This window comes from Panthera uncia (assembly GCF_023721935.1).
Source record: "Panthera uncia isolate 11264 chromosome A3 unlocalized genomic scaffold, Puncia_PCG_1.0 HiC_scaffold_12, whole genome shotgun sequence".
Taxonomy (NCBI): domain Eukaryota; kingdom Metazoa; phylum Chordata; class Mammalia; order Carnivora; family Felidae; genus Panthera; species Panthera uncia.
In genome coordinates this window covers 18,134,024-18,146,384 of record NW_026057579.1, presented here as the reverse complement: position 1 = coordinate 18,146,384, position 12,361 = coordinate 18,134,024, and the positions used below count along the sequence as shown (strand labels likewise).

General features: G+C 42.4%; 2 protein-coding genes across 3 annotated transcripts in view; one reads left to right on the top strand and one right to left on the bottom strand.

Moving 5' to 3' along the window:
- Nucleotides 1-11,760, bottom strand: part of RBKS (ribokinase) — an 85,339-nt gene extending 73,579 nt beyond the window's left edge. The window contains exon 1 of the mRNA XM_049651910.1: nucleotides 11,263-11,760. Coding sequence (XP_049507867.1) covers nucleotides 11,263-11,744 — 482 coding nt within the window. The 5' untranslated portion in view covers nucleotides 11,745-11,760. The remainder of the gene's footprint in view (nucleotides 1-11,262) is intronic.
- Nucleotides 11,760-12,361, top strand: part of LOC125937310 (BRISC and BRCA1-A complex member 2) — a 119,109-nt gene continuing 118,507 nt past the window's right edge. For both annotated transcript variants that reach the window (XR_007462347.1, XM_049651919.1), the window contains exon 1: nucleotides 11,760-11,845. The gene's annotated coding sequence lies outside the window, so the exon portion shown is untranslated. The remainder of the gene's footprint in view (nucleotides 11,846-12,361) is intronic.

Genomic DNA, 12,361 nt, shown 5'->3' with positions numbered 1-12,361 from the left:
GGGAGCAGTACTGGTAGTTAATACACCATTGCTACCATTTAAAAATTAAGAACGGTGTATTTCTGAATGGGGGAGAAAACCCAAACAGAGAAAACCAGTCATAAGAAATATATTTGAATTTAAAACAAATTAGTAGCTTTAAAAATGTCACATTTTAAAGTTGCACAGGAGAAAACACTGCTAACTGTTCAGAGATGGCCCCTCAGTCTTCTGGGCCTTGAGAGGCCATGAGGTTAGAGCCTCGTTGTGCAAGGCAGCAGGCCTGAGCCGCTTACTGATGTATTACCTTTGACAGCTTTTCCCTCTTTGAACCAGCTTCTTCTCTTGCAAAACAGGTTTAATAATACTTGTCAACTCCTTAAATGCCTGGGTTTTGTGCTCTGAGTTATTTCACTGACAGGTGTTATCAGAACAACTAATCAATTGCTTTTAGCTTCTTGACAATGATGTGTTTGTTAGATTCTCAGAGATGATTCATACCAAGGGAAGGAATGACCTAGTGAAACAGGGATGAGAAGTCTTTTGACCAAAGAGGTCACCCTATCCGGGCTCCAGCCAAAAGTCAAGGAATATGTCGCTTTTTGGCTTTTTTCGTTCCATCCTTTCGTCTTTTGGCTGCAAGCTTCTGACACACTGGATGCCTCTATCTCTATAATGGGGAATTGTACTATTATTGCCCAATTAAAGTTCATTATTTATTATTCCTACTGCCTGTATTCTTCAACCGTATCTGTTCTTCTCAGCATTTGTGTGGGTCACATTTACAGAAATGAGAGTCATTTCCAAACCAACTTAGTGATATCTCTTTCCAGCTCTGTAAAAAGAACTTAGCCTCCCAACTAAAACTTCATTATGTGGTTCCCAACCCTAAATTTGTAGACAAAGGGCTTATTTAAGGGAATGAAAGCTGAATTATGCTTGAAACTGGTTTTTTTTTTTTTTTTTAACTGATTTTGGCTACTAATCCTATCTTTTCCTGGTAAACCAGTCTGTGGCTAAAAAGTAGTTTTGCCTGAAGATGTAACTATTCTTGAACGTATAGGATACATATGAAGAATATTGGCCACAAGTGGCCAGCCTTCCAGAATGTCATATTCTTGAACCTTTATTTATTTAAATTTTGCTGACGTGTGACAAAGTGTGCCAGGTACTAGGAGAACCAATGAAGAGAGTATGGTCTCCTGTGTTCTGGTCTTGTGTGGCTTCCTTCCTTCCCGTCTCTGCTCAGATGTTTCCTCCTCAGAGAGGTCTTCCCACACCACCTTACAGGAGATGTCCCCATTCCCAAGTTTTGTTAAGTACATATTCATTCTGACAAAGAATACTATGTTCCTGGATCAGAGACCCAGCTTTTTAATTACTCACAATTACAATAGTTCTCCGTGTCCCAATCTCCCCCAGGGTGACACGAGAGGAACTTCCAAATGATGAATTATTGGGAGTCTATATAGGAAGGAGCCCATACAGCTGCTGTCCCTCCTCCCCCCTGGGGTGGGGGAGGGGGAGAGGGAGAAAACACGACCTAGTGACCTTTGCATCCTAACGTAAATGGATCCTCTCAGGGGGAGCAGGGAGGTCTCTAGATTTACAGGCCCCAGAATGTAAATAAATGTGTCCAAGGGAGAAGTCCCTAAATCTCCCCAGAGGTCTCGGACTTGCAAGGTTTGTTTGCCATTCAAACATTCTTTAATCCTGGCGCTAGAGAGCTTTGCCCAGAAAGTCCTGATCACGCAGAGACGTGAGAACATTTATGGAGCATTTTCTTCAGATCAGTATCACTATCTGACATTATAATACTCCTTGATTTCTTTCCCCTTTCCCTATCTTGTTTTGGATTAGCTGTATTCTACTTCATACTCACTACCGATGTGTTAACTCTCTTTTGTCTATTTTTTAAAAGATTTTAAAGTAATCTCTACACCCAACGTGGGGCTCAAACTTACTACTCTGAGATACTTAGGAGTTGCATGCTCTCTACCACCTGGGCCAGCCAGGAGCCCCTCCTGTTTTTCTGTTTTTAGAAGTGACAATGAGCATCTTTCAACTTATCACAGCTTATTTTCAAACATTACTATACCACTTCACTTACAAGTGTAATTTACTTTACGATTGTATTTTTTCATTTCTTTTCCTATCCTTTGTGCTATTATTGTTACATATTTTACTTCTATATTATACAAACCTTACAAAACTGTTATTTTTGCTTAAACTATCAATTGCCTTTAAAGAAATTAAGAAATAGAAGTTAAGTCTTTGTATTTGCCATTTCTGGGCTCTTCATTCCTTTGGGTAGATCTGAGTTAACATCTAGTATCATTTTGGTTCCACCTAAAGAACTTCAATACTTTTTGCAGTGTGAGTTTCTGGTGATAAGTTCTCTCAGCTATTGTTTTTCTGTCTTTATTTCCCCTTCATATCGGAAAGATACAGAATTCTATGTAGATTATTTTTGAAGCACTTTAGATTTTTTTTTTTTTTTTTGTGGCTTGCATGGTTTCTGACAAGAAGTCTGCATTCAATCTTTGTCCCCTTACATATGTAATGTCTGTTTCAGAGACTTAAGAGTTTCTAATTGGTTTGCAGGAATGTGATTACAATGTGCTTTGTTGTTTACAGTATGCTTATCCTGCTTGGGGTTCATTGAAATTCTTAGATCTATATATTTATAATTTTCATGAAATTTGAAAAAAATTCAGCCATTATGTCTTCAAATATTGTTTTGTGCCTCACCCACTCTTACTCTTAGACTCCAATTACACAAATGACAGATTCCTTGTCTCAAATCACAAAGGCTCTGTGCATTTTGGTCATTTTCTTCTCTATGCTTCAATTTAGAGGCTATCTCTTACTATCTTCAAGTATACTGATCCTTTTGTAATGTCTACTCTGCTGATAAGCCCATCAAAAGAATTTTTCATTTCTTAAACTTCCATTTGGTTCTTTTATACATCTTCCACTTTTCTCCTCACAGTATTCGTGTTTTTCTTTAAATCACTGAGCATTTTATAATGGTTCTTTTAAAATCCCTTTCTGCTAATTCCACCATCCCTGCCATTTCTGCAGGTCAATTTTGATTGATTTTTTTCCCCCCTTGGTTATGGATTACATTTTCTTGATTCTTTGCATGACTATTGATTTTTGATTGGAGGCTGAATATTTCAAAGGTTACACTGTTGAGTGTCTTAATTCTGTTGTATTTTTCCAAAGGGTTGAACTTTGTTTTTTTGGGCATCTAAATAATTTGTGGATCTGTTTGATCCTTTAAGGATTGTTTTTGTGATTTATTAGAAAGAGTTTAGAGTAGCCTTTACTTTAGGGCACGTTTACCCCTTAAGTTGTGGTCCTTCTGGGATCTCTACTGAATGCTCCAGGGGTTCAACAATGTTTCTGGCTGAATAGAATGTGATACCTGGGAAATGTTCAGCTTAGAGCTCTCCAATAGTGGCCTGGCTTTGTGGAGTTTCTATGTATGTCCATTTAGTATTTAGACTCAAGGGGACTCCTATGCAGATTTCTGGACCTTTCCCCGATTAGCTCCTTCCTCACTAGTGCATGTTCCCTCAAATTCTAGCTACCTTAGTCTCCCTAAACTATGAAATCCATTTTCTCACCTCACTGATATTTGCCATGCTTTCCCCGGGTTTCTTCTCTCTGTGCCATGGTCAGTAATGTGCCTCCAGGACTCACCAGTTTGTTTCCTTTCTCTTCTGGATAACACGCCTGCTGTCCAATATCCAGCTGCTTCATAGATCTTGTCCCTTATATACCCCATTTTCTAGTTGTTTATGGTGGGAAGGTTAAGTCTGGTACTAGTTACTCCATCATGGTCACAAGTAAATATTTTTGAATGAATGATCTATACCTTAAAAGACACTTCTAGAAATAGCTGGGATGACAGATGCCTCTGTACATAAATCTTACAATGAGGTGAGAGCAGAGCAAAAGTGCTGTGTACGAGTGTAGCCCAAGGAGAAAAGTAAACTAGTTATTAAACAGGAATCTGGTCAGAATAAAGGAAACAATAAGGGGCCACATCCTCTTCCATCCCTCCAATACAGGATTGAAGACTGAGTACAGACGGCACTGGGAGAGGCTAACAAGTCAAACAGTAAAAACATTATTTAAAAATTAAAATGCCATCTGATGTCAACTAGTCTTTTTGGACAATTACACACAGACCTCCTTACTCCCGGGTGAGCAAAGTTCTGGAGAGAGAATAGAAGCTTGGCTAGAGAGGTACAGAAAGACCTAATCCTGGAGCTAGAACCTGTGAGAGGAGAGGGCAGGAGAACTATGTGTGTGGATGGGGGATTAGTGAGTGGGGACGGGACAACTATAGGACGGCGTAAGGTATGTGGGAAAAGCAGGATGCGGAACAACAGAGCAGAAAAGGAACTGGTGAAGCTAAAGCATTTATCAAAGTTCCTGATGGAAAACATTTTACTTCACTGAAGAAGACAAGCAAAGTATGAATAGTGATAAATAACTACACAACCAGTATTTTGTTTTCTATTTTGCCAATTAATTATAGTAAACTTTAAATTTCAAAATGACTTCTGTCACCACATTGTAATTATCCAGGCTACTTCTTCCTGCCATCTGCTGGTGTAGGTTAAAGGAATACAAATGGAATTAATTTTATCCTAAGCGAAATATAATTAGAAAGATAAATCAGCGCACACAAAAAAAAATGTATTCTGGAATCAATTATTAAAAATTTTAACTTATCTATTATTTTTGGGTTTTGGTGCTCATGCTTCTCCCACATTCCCATCATCGTGAATAATCAAGAATGGATTATGCTCGAACTTTACATTTGTGAGATAGGTTAGAATAGGCATTATCCTCCCTTTGGCAGCAAGTGAGCTATAGGAATACAAATCTGACCATGTTGTTCCTGTCCTTTGGGCCCTTTGCTAGTTCCCAGGGCCTACAGATAAAAACCCTAGCACTTTAGCATGGCTGATGAGTCCTTTCATCTTTTTTTTTTTTTAAGTTTATTTATTCTGCGCGCGCGCGAGACAGACAGTGGGGAAGGGGCGGTGAGAGAAGGGGAGAATCCCAAGCAGGCTCTGTGCTGACATCAGACAGCCCAATGTGGGGCTGGAACTCATGAACCATGAGATCGTGGCCTGAGCCGAAGTCAGACACTTAACCAACTGAGCCACCCAGGCGCCCCTACATCAACATCTTACATGTGACTCTTCATAGACCCAGTAGCTGCTGTCCTCAGCACACCCACATATACCCACATCTGTGACTTTACTTCTGTGTGTTATCCCAGCTGGCCAGAATGTACTTAATCCTTTCCTCTTTTTTGCTGGGTTAGAACCTGCTTCTTTTCTTTTTTTAAAAGTTTATTTTCAGAGAGAAAACACGTGTGTGTGCGCGAGTGGGGGAAGGGCAGAGGAGAGAGAGACTCCCAACCAGGCTCTGGGTTGTCAGCGCAGAGCCTGACGACGGTTCCGTCTCACAAATTGTGAGATTATGATCTGAGCTGCAATCAAAAGCTTAACTGACTGAGCCACCCAGGCGCTCCTGCGTATTTTCTAAAACTTGGCTCAGGAGGCATCCCATCCAGGCGCTTTTCCCTCTGCTCCTGTAGACGCTGCGGGCACTTAACCACATCACACTACAGTGATCGATCTTTGTGTCTGCCTTCAGGAGCAATGACCATGTTTTACTAATTGCAGTATCCTTAGCACTTAGCACAGTTTCAGTCTTTGAATGCTGTACACAAGTGACCAAACTTCCGGAGCAACATTCATCATGAAGCCTGCCCGACCTTCCTTTCCCTAGAATACAGACACTAGGGCATGAAGAGCTGACAAAGGAACGGATGACTAAAGGGACTTCTTGGTAATACCACATGGGAGGTGGGCTTGCTTTGTCATATGTAATTTACTTTTTAATACATGTTTTCCTCGAAGGGACCAGAATTAGCAAATTTCCGATGAAAGATTTATTTTGATGTTAGGGAATTTGGTTGACAGAAACATTTACCAAAATACTAACTTAAAAGTTGGTAACTAATAATCAACTTTCAAGACCAATTTAAGGAGCAGAAGGAATAATAAAGGATATTCTATTGCTTTAACATTGGACATGCAGGGTATTCCTCAGATTAACATTCCTCTGGCTTTTACTTTACTGAAAATGTGATGCACAAGAGAGTTTTCTGTTCTAAACATGACAGTCAAGAGGCTTCTGGGGGAATGCAGGTTAGAGGTTACTGTAATACGTTAAACACGTGTAACCTTTTCTAGGTATGGCATACATTTTTGGCTTTTTTTTTTTTTCCTAAGTAATACATGTCCAACGTTTCATCCACTTTGGATCAAAAAGCTTCTAAATTCACTTATTCTGCCATCCAATTAAAATCTCTTGAGAATTAAGCAATCATTTCCTGACTTGCCAAGGATTAAATTTAGATGCTTGGTTGAACATGAGCCTTATCTCTCAAGCCATCACCTTTAATTGGAGCATGTAAAAGGATAACATAGGGTTTTAGTTGACATCATAGTCTATTGCCATGGAAATGTAAACATGGGTTTGTATTCAACTTGTCTCAAAGCAAGTTTTAGGAGTATGGAGAGACGGGGAGACAGGAGATAAATTATGTAAAAAAAATGTATGCTCTACATGTTTGAGTGCCCTCGGAGCTCAGACCCTCAGTGATCTCATCCTGCCTCACGGCCTCAAATATCATCAATACACTGATGACTCTCAAATTTATATTTCCAGCTGGACCTATCCTCTGAACTCCAAACTCCTGTATCTGTCTTGACAGTCTCAGTTGGATGTCTAACAGGCACCTCGAATCTCACACATCCACCCTGAGCTCGATACTGCCCTCTCCGTACCCAGTTGGCTCTGCTCACAATCTTCTGTATCTTGGCAAAGGTCAGCTTCCCTTTCTACTTGCAAAGGCCACAGAACCTGGGAATAATCCTTGACCTATCTCTAGTCCTCAGCAAATCCCGTCAGCTCTGCCTTCAAAATATAATCAAAAGATGCTCATTTCTTCCCATTGGCACTGCTTTCAAGCTACCATCATTTCTCGCCAGGATTCTTCTGACTCTGAACTGGTCTCCTCTTTTCTGCCCTTGCCTTCCTTCGGTTTATTCTCACACAGTCTCCATAGTGATGATATTAAAATGCAAATCATATTAGGTCATCTCTCTGCTCATCCTCCAGTGGCTTTTCATCTTATTCAGGGTATGACCCAACATCCTTTAATCATTAATTGCCCTCTCCCCTCCTGTTTTTCCTTCTTCAGCCACACTGGACTCGTTGTTGGTCACTGATCATAAGAGGCATGCTCCCACCTCAGGACCTTTGCATATGCTCTTCCCCTGAGTATCTGTATGGCTTGCTTCCTTTCCTCTAGGTTTTGACTCAAAATCACCTTCTCAGTGAGGCTTTCTGTGGGCAATGGTCTAGAATAATTACTACTTCCATCTCCCTTTCATGCTTTATTTTCCTCCTTAGCATTTACCTAACATACTATGCATTTTACTTATTTCTATTGATACTGTCTTTTTCATTGGAATGTAAGCTCCATGAGGGGCACCTGGCTGGCTTAGTCAGTAGAACATGTAACTCTTATTTTCGGGGTTGTGAGTTCAAGCCCCACATGGGCTGATGGACTGATGGACTGTGGGGCCTACTTAAAAAAAGAATGTAAGCTCCACAAGGCAGGGGTTTTTGGCTGTTTTTCATCCCTGCATCCTCTGCACTTAGGGGATATAATACCTGACTTAGTATAAAGTCAGGAAGTATTTGTTGAATGCACAATTTAAAAAATGGGTAATTCATGTCATAAGAAATAAAGGTTATTAGTGAGAAAGCATGATTAACAAAGATCTCTAAGCTTAATGTCTAAAATCATTCATTTGCTATTGGGTTTTCATGGAAATCTGTCTTTGGAGGAACTCTGACTTAATTTTCCACAAGGACAAGCTTGATATCTCTTAACTTTGCATTGTGGAACTTCAGAGATGACTGTTCAAGAAGAGAATAATGATACACATAGGTGGGTATTAAATAATGTTCATTGTTTACCATGTTGGATGAGCTAATGATATTTTAAAATTATTAGTACACAGAGCTTACTATTCATAGCAAACTGAAATTAGACATGAAAAAAAAAGTGGCTCATTGATTGAATTAGCAGTGTCTGGCACACAGTAATGTAATATACAAAGTGAGTTGGACTTGGATGCCATCCAAGAGGGATTAGTTACTGAAGGAGTCTTATTTCCGAAGTGATTCTACGGTATATGCACAGGTGTCCGGGTTGGTTCCAGTTAAACTAAGAAATAAAGTAAGGAACTGTCATGAAGATACTATCTTTAGGCCCGAAAATTAAAAATCCTTGGTTGTTCTTCACCCGCTTACAAAGTAAACAATGAATGCAGAGACTACAAGCCTTCGAGTGAACTGCAGATGGAAAGGGCTATCAATATCAGCCAGAATTACAGGCAGAATGATATAATGGAAGGATAAAGCTTGGGAAACATGGGTTCCAGCTTTCACTGTGCCACTAACTGGCTGTGTGAGTCGGGGTGAGTCGAGACATTTACCTCACCTGTTAAATGTGGAGGATGGACTGATGGGCTTCAATGATTCCCCAAGCTCTAACTATTATAAGATTTTTTGACTTTAAGCTTAATCAATGTGGTAGACAGAATAATGTCCCCCTCCCACCCCCCCGTTCCCCTCCCACCTTGCCCCAAAGACATTCACATCCTAAACCCTGAAACTTGTGAATGTTATGTTATGTGGCAAGGGAAATTAAGGTTCCTGATAAGCTAACTTAAAATAAGGACATTATCCAGAATTATCCATTTGGGCTCACTATAATCACAAGGGTTCTTACAATGTAGAAGAGGAAGGCAGAAAGTAAGCCTCAGAGTGATGCCATGTGAGAAAGACTTGACTGACCATTGCTTGCTTCGAAGATGTTGGAAGGGGCCATGAGCCAAGGAATGTGGGCAGCCTCTAGAAGCTGGAAAATGCAAGAAAACGGATTTCCCATAGGGCCTCCAGGAATGCAGCCCTACAGACACCTGGATTTTAGCTCAGTGAGATCTGTGTCAGACTTCTGACTTGGAGAACTGTATTACATTTGTATTATTTAAGCCACAAAGTTTGTTAATTTGTTACAGCAGCCATAGGAACTAACACAATCATGGTAAGTGCCATAACTAGCAAAGTTGGAGCCAAGTTATCACAGATGCAGGGTTTAAATGAAAATTCTACACTCAGGTATTTTGTAAAGATCTTCAGAGGCAGGAGTAATCAGAAACCATAAAAAGTTTGCAGAAAAGTCATGAGAATAGTCTCTAAGGGAATAAAATTTTTACTAGTGATTCATGGGAAGGGTAGAAACCTGGTTATTTTATAAAGGAAAGAAAATGATGAGAGAAATTAGAAAAGTTATACACCACATAAGAGTTTCTTCTCTGGACCTCACTTTACTCTTTCATGAACTGAAGCGCGGGGATAAATAATCTCTAAATTCTTCTAAAACTTAAAAAAGATTTTAAAATCCTGACGGATGCTAACATGAGATGACAGGTGCCTTTGACACTCCCCCCTCTCCAAAGTATGAAGAGCCCTCATTTTATAAAGTATAATTATCTTTAATATCTGATGGTCAAGCTTCACAGAAAACTCTTAGTTCAAGAAGAAAGTGGCTGTGAATTTTAACCCTGACATTTATTCAGGTCGAGTGCATGGGAAAATTGTTTAGCTTTCTTACTCTTCTGCTACTGCACCTATAAAAGTATTGGTTTTGGGGGGCTCCCGGGTGGCTGATTCGGTTAAGCATCTGACTCTTGGTTTCGGCTGGTCATGATCTCACCATTCGTGAGCTCAAGCCCCACATCAGGCTCTGCACCATCAGTGGGATTGGGATTCTCTCTCCCTCTCTCTCTGCCCTTCCTGTACTCTCTCTCAAAATAAACAAACAAACAACAACATAAAATAAAAGTATGGTTTTTGGCAATCACTACATCTGCCCCTAGCAGTCTCTCCCCCTTTCTACTCTTGGTCTGGAAATTTGATGACCTAGTTTATAAACATTTTAAGCAGTGTAAGACTAAATTGGTTATGTAAAGACCCTAGAACTATTTTCTAAGCAAAACACAGGTTGTGCAGAGATTTGGTGACTTCTTTTGATTGTCCCAAGGCCTTTCTGTTAATTTTCAGGCTCTCTGCTATTGTCTGGAAAAGGAAGGTTGCAGGACAGATGAGGTCTTACTGTTGTATGCGTGACCGTTTTTGATCTTTATAATGTAAAAAATATCATACCTGAAAAGCTATTCACAAAATTGTTAAATGGGAGCAATCTGAATTGGAGGATATTCTTGGGCTATCTGCTTTTTTAAAAACAATGAACATGTAGTGTTTTTAATCAGAAAACCATTTTTTCTCCCTTCCTTCCTTCCTTCCTTCCTTCCTTCCTTCCTATCTTTCTTTGAGTAGGCTCTACGCCCAAGGTGAACTTGAACCCACAACCCCAAGATCAAGAGTAGCGTGCTCTAAGCAATAAACCAACCAGGCACTCCGCCATTTTCATTTCAAATAATGAAAAATTAGAAGGCTCTCTCCATCCTATTTTCATTCAGCATATTTTCATGATCTGATCATTGTTTTTTTAAATGGTTGTAAACACTGTGTTTGTAGGTTTTTGGTTCCCATTTGGGCTATCGTCAGGTAACCTATATACTGACACAAATACTAAAAGGCAAGGTGTAAATATGAACTGCAGGAATGCCAACGATCAATACGGTGAAAGGTGATTGATGGACTTTTGACCTCTCTGCTCCACTCATTCAAGTTCAGGCGAATAATATCCAACCTGGTTAATGTCACTGTACAGAAAAGACTTTCCTTCACCTAGTCCTTATAAAAACCCTGCGAGATAGGCACGATCTGAGAGAGAAAATGCCTTAACCATTCCTTAGGCTAGGCAGGGGACAGGTTCAGCAGCCTGGTCAAGAAAACAGGAGCAGCTCTTGCAGAGCCTCTAAAGTAACAGTAAGAGATTTCATTACATCCTGGCCTCTATGTTCCCCGACCTAAGAGTTACCTTTACAAACTCAAATTCTGCCTCTTCAGCGTCAGGAAGGTAGGCTGCGGGCTGGGGAAACCTGTAGCTCACCCCAAAAGCGAACACTATCGCCAAAGCCCCTGTGCCACGCACGGTCCGCCCCCTCCCGCGACCTCAGACTCGGTGTCCCGGGCCGGACTAACCTGACCAGGTCGGTCATGCAGGAGCCCACCACTACCACCGCCGCCACCTCCTGCCACTGCCGGCCGGGTTCCCCAGACGCCGCCATGGCAAAAAGGAGGTGCTCTCCAACCAGGAGGCTGACCTTTGCCCTTTGCCCGACCCCGTAACCAGAAACGCCGCTCCTACGCTCCCTAACGACGCGGGCCTTCCAGACGCCCCTGCGGGTCGCCCACCTGACTGCCCGAAATAACCCCAGCCCCCCAACTGCCCTCCGTTCTTTCCGGGATGGTCTCCCTGCACCGCCCCTCGTAACAGGGCGCTTCTGATAGTTCCAGACTCCACGCCACTCGCCACCCACGAGGCCCGCGCGGAGTAAACACCTTTCAGGCACCGCGGGGACGCCTTTCCGAGTGCCCGGCTCGGTGCGTCCGGGGGCGCGCACGCCTCCCGGCTCGCGGGCGGCAGAGGGGGCGGGGCGGGACGTCCGGGGGCGCGCACGCATCCGGCCCGCGGTGCGCGCGCAGGTCGGTGCGTCAGTCGGGGGCGCGCTCGGGTAACCTGTACCCCACGTAGTCGCCGGTTACCGATCGGACTAAGTTCCAGGTACCTGGACTGGGGCTGGTGCGGGGAGGTTGGATCCCGAGTCGCACAGGTGGCGCTGAGGACCGTGGTTTAAGCATGCCCGGGGCTCGCGGCCTCTTCCTGTAGAGAAGGCCCCCCGTTCTAAAGATGCCCTGCTCATCCCTATCACGCTGGTCCCCGCAAGAACGAGCCCCCAAGGCCAGAGGCTGCTCTTTTTGCATATTTAGCCCGCCCCCTGGTCCCTCATTAAACTCAGACTCCTTCCTCCTGCCGGCCTGGTGAGGGGATCATACAGTTTGGGAGAGGGAGAGTATCCCTTTTTAGATGGCCCCTAGAATGGGGTGGTCATTCTTTGGGTCTGAGCCGACTTGTTTTTCTTGAATGTTGCCCCTGGACAAATTGCTTCCCCACTTAACTTCCCTCGTGCGCTGTATGACGTTGAGGTGACGCAGCAGGACGCCACCCCTTTCCGTTCCATGACGTCAGCAGGGCACATGTTTCCGTGTTTGTCATCCCATCTTAATTGCGAGATACTGG